Raw genomic sequence first — 3,422 nt, 5'->3', positions numbered from 1 at the left:
ATAACTGCAGTGTGTGTATCTCAGATAATCCACTCAACAAGGTGGCTTCATAAAAAGGAATGAACTTGATAGAGGCACGTCCTCAAAGCTTCAACAAACAGAAGAAAGGAGTAGGTCTCTATGGGTTGTCCTTGGGCATTCAGGATCAACACCATCTGGGTACTGGTTAGAAATGCTGACCCTCAGGCTCCACCTGTCTTCAGATCCTCTGGGATTTGTCCCAACCATATTTAATAAGCCCTTCAGATGATTTGCTGCATGCTCAAGTTGGATTATCACTAAATGGAGAACAATTAGAAACACTAACTAAATGAACTTGAATTGACTAAAATCCACGAACATTTTGAATGTATCCAAACAAAAGTGTGCTACAGATTTCCTAACTACACAGATAAGTTCTGAGGACAGGCACATTCTGATTATTCAACATCTGCATTGCTCCAGTGAAGAATATGTTTAATAAAGAATGAGATAAGAATAAAAAAGAGGCTGTGTCTTCCAGAATCTAAAAACCATCCAGAGAAATGCAACACAAAATACATGACGGCAACATTAATGCTCAATGAACTACAAATCATGACAGTGACGGGAACCATAAAGGTGACTGTCTGCCATAATTGGGGGTAGACAGCATGATCCAAAGTTAGAAACATCCAAGAAAACCCATTCCGGTGGCAGAGGTCAGCAACATCACATGCTCATAGGCAGCTGCTCCCTTCCTCACTGATCAACAATGACCCACAAAATTGGAACTTTTCCTCTTCTTGCATGCCTACTCCATCCTCTGCGGATGTGATTTCCTCCCCACTGATCACTGGAAGAAATGCACAACCAAAAACAGGATTGCCTTCATCCCATCCAGCTGGGGGATGTAGCAGGGAACAAAAAGATGTAATTGCAAGTGCCACCTATCACATGAAGCCCTCTGGGAGAAAGATGAGGAAAGACTGGTCCAGAAGATGCCAGAGGGTATAAGTCAGAAGGAAAAGCAGACCAGATAGAATTCATCAAATCTAGAAAAGAAAATATTGTTTCCCTCAAGTTTAAACCATTACATAGACAAACATTAAAGTGAAATATCATAATTACTTAAATATTAGGTAAACAAACACAAGGAAGATGTGTTGACAACTCACCATGGACGGGCAGTATATAAGAGGCCAAGGCGCAAGGAGACGTGAAATTCAAGCTCTTCACTCTCCTGGAAACTATCCCAGAACCTCCACCCTCTGACACGATGGTCAACTCCTGTTGTGGCTCCGTCTGCTCTGACCAGGGCTGTGGCCAGGAGACTTGTTGCCGCCCCAGCTGCTGCCAGACCACCTGCTGTAGGACCACCTGCTGTCGCCCCAGCTGCTGTGGCTCCAGCTGCTGCCAGCCTTGCTGCCGCCCCACCTGCTGCCAGACCACCTGCTGCAGGACCACTTGCTGCCGCCCCAGCTGCTGTGGTTCCAGCTGCTGCAGGCCCAGCTGCTGCATCTCTAGCTGCTGCCGGCCCTGCTGTGGGGGTTCCAGCTGCTGTGGCTCCAGCTGCTGCCAGCCCTGCTGCCGCCCCACCTGCTGCCAGACCACCTGCTGCAGGACCACCTGCTGCCGCCCCACCTGCTGTGTGTCCAGCTGCTGCCGCCCCTGCTGTGGGGGTTCCAGCTGCTGTGGCTCCAACTGCTGTGGCTCCAGCTGCTGCCAGCCTTGCTGCCGCCCCACCTGCTGCCAGACCACCTGCTGCCGGACCACCTGCTGCCGCCCCACCTGCTGTGTGTCCAGCTGCTGCCGCCCCAGCGGTTGCTAGACCCCCTGCCACCACCCAACCTGCTCTAGTGGCTCTTGCTGCTGCTGAGTGCCCTGACCTGCACCCTGCTGTTTTCATCAGCCAATCTCCTTCATGTCGTCCAACGGGGAGCTGAATCATGTGAGGCCAACTGTAAAACCTCAGTTCCCAGTGATTTTTCAACTGGTTGGCCTTGGAATATACCACCGCACCGCCCAATTCCCTCCCACCTCTTTCTTATGATGTCCATCCCAATTCAGCACAAAGGTTGTATTTTCCCTGATATACGATAACATATCATCCTACCTGATGTATCTGTTACTGCCCGATGTTCTGTATGGAGATGTTTCTATATAGCAAATAAATCTTAACTTTCCAGGCATTAAATATAAAGAATCGTGTCTCATTCTTTTTTCCTTCGTGAATGGTCACCCTTAGCTGCCAGGTCTTCTATTCTCTGCACAACGAGGAGATCGTAGCAGGCGATTTCAGCATTTTCACTTCTATCACCTCAGTCCTTCCCATGCTAACAGTGTAGGATGGTGGCTTGCAGAGAGCACCTGGAACTCTCTGCGGAGGGCTCGGTCTACATGAAGGAGCAGATCGCAAAGGACACAATAGGGAAGGCACGTGCCTGGGAGGAGCATTCAAACAGTGGCCAGTAGTTGGTGGATAAGTGCTCTAGCCTCTATCCCCTCTAGTGGGACATGTGAGACCGGAGGGCCTCAGTAGCACTGAACGAACCCCCGATGCCCACAGGACTCACTTGCTCTTCAAATCAACCTGGATTGGTTTCCACCCTTCCCTGGATCACTTCACAGTATCCCTAGAGCACTACTTGGGACCACCTCCCAGACAATCTACTTGCTCTCAAGCCTCTGTTTTGAGCTCCGACCCTGAGGTCGACCTGACACCAGTGTTCCAAGTCTCAGTAACAGTGCCTTCAAACATTTCCCTATGATATGAACGGTCACTGGGTGACACCGTGGGCTCTCGACCTTATTCTCCACTGAACCACTGAATCTTTTCATAGGATGCTGTTGCTTCTCACAGCTTGTACACACTTGGTTTTAGACTTCCTGTGTCCAATTCCTGAAAGATCATGTATCCCGAGGGACAGGAGACACTCCCACGAATAAAACAGCTCACCGTGTTAGGAAGTGTCTCTCTGAGGAGGCTATGCTTGAGGCGGACCGCACCAAACTGCGATTCTCACGTTGCATTCAAAACACTAGAGCCTACAACGGGTATTCCTGCATAAGTACTGCATAAGGAAGGAGGTGCTCTCAGGAGACCCAGTGTAAAGCGGAGTCAGCACATGGGAGTAAAAGAAGCTAAGACAAAGGGTGCTTTCAGTTCACCTCCACCCCCGTATTCTGACCCACAGATGAAGGGTGTGTACTGGGTCACGGACTTGCTTGTCACAGAGGCAAAGGGGTTAGGCAATTGTACTCCTACCTCACTTTCACTACATTTTGACATCCTCTGATGGGTGGAACGGATGGAGAGAAAGAACTCCAGGTGTCCCCCACCCCAGAGGCTGAGACCCTTACCTACAGTGTGTGATCAGTGTGAGCCACTCATAGTCCATACTCACACTACCTTGTGGATGAGGGCACATAAGGCAAAGACCATCAGGATGGGATATTGTATA

At 49.6% G+C, this 3,422-nt stretch overlaps 1 protein-coding gene across 1 annotated transcript; it reads left to right on the top strand.

Annotated features, from left to right (window-relative positions):
* Positions 1-1,174: 1,174 nt before the first annotated feature.
* On the top strand, positions 1,175-2,164 carry LOC122485541 (keratin-associated protein 4-2-like). The gene has a single exon (XM_043584421.1). The coding sequence runs from the start codon at positions 1,238-1,240 to the stop codon at positions 1,787-1,789; it is 552 nt and encodes a 183-aa protein (XP_043440356.1). The 5' UTR covers positions 1,175-1,237; the 3' UTR covers positions 1,790-2,164.
* The last annotated feature ends 1,258 nt before the right edge of the window (positions 2,165-3,422 follow it).

Source organism: Prionailurus bengalensis, chromosome E1 (assembly GCF_016509475.1).
Source record: "Prionailurus bengalensis isolate Pbe53 chromosome E1, Fcat_Pben_1.1_paternal_pri, whole genome shotgun sequence".
Taxonomy (NCBI): Eukaryota; Metazoa; Chordata; class Mammalia; order Carnivora; family Felidae; genus Prionailurus; species Prionailurus bengalensis.
This window is presented reverse-complemented; position numbering and strand designations above follow the sequence as displayed.

Excerpts from the sequence above, each read along its gene's own strand:
- LOC122485541 (XM_043584421.1), top strand. The coding sequence starts at position 1,238 with ATGGTCAACTCCTGTTGTGGCTCCGTCTGCTCTGACCAGGGCTGTGGC.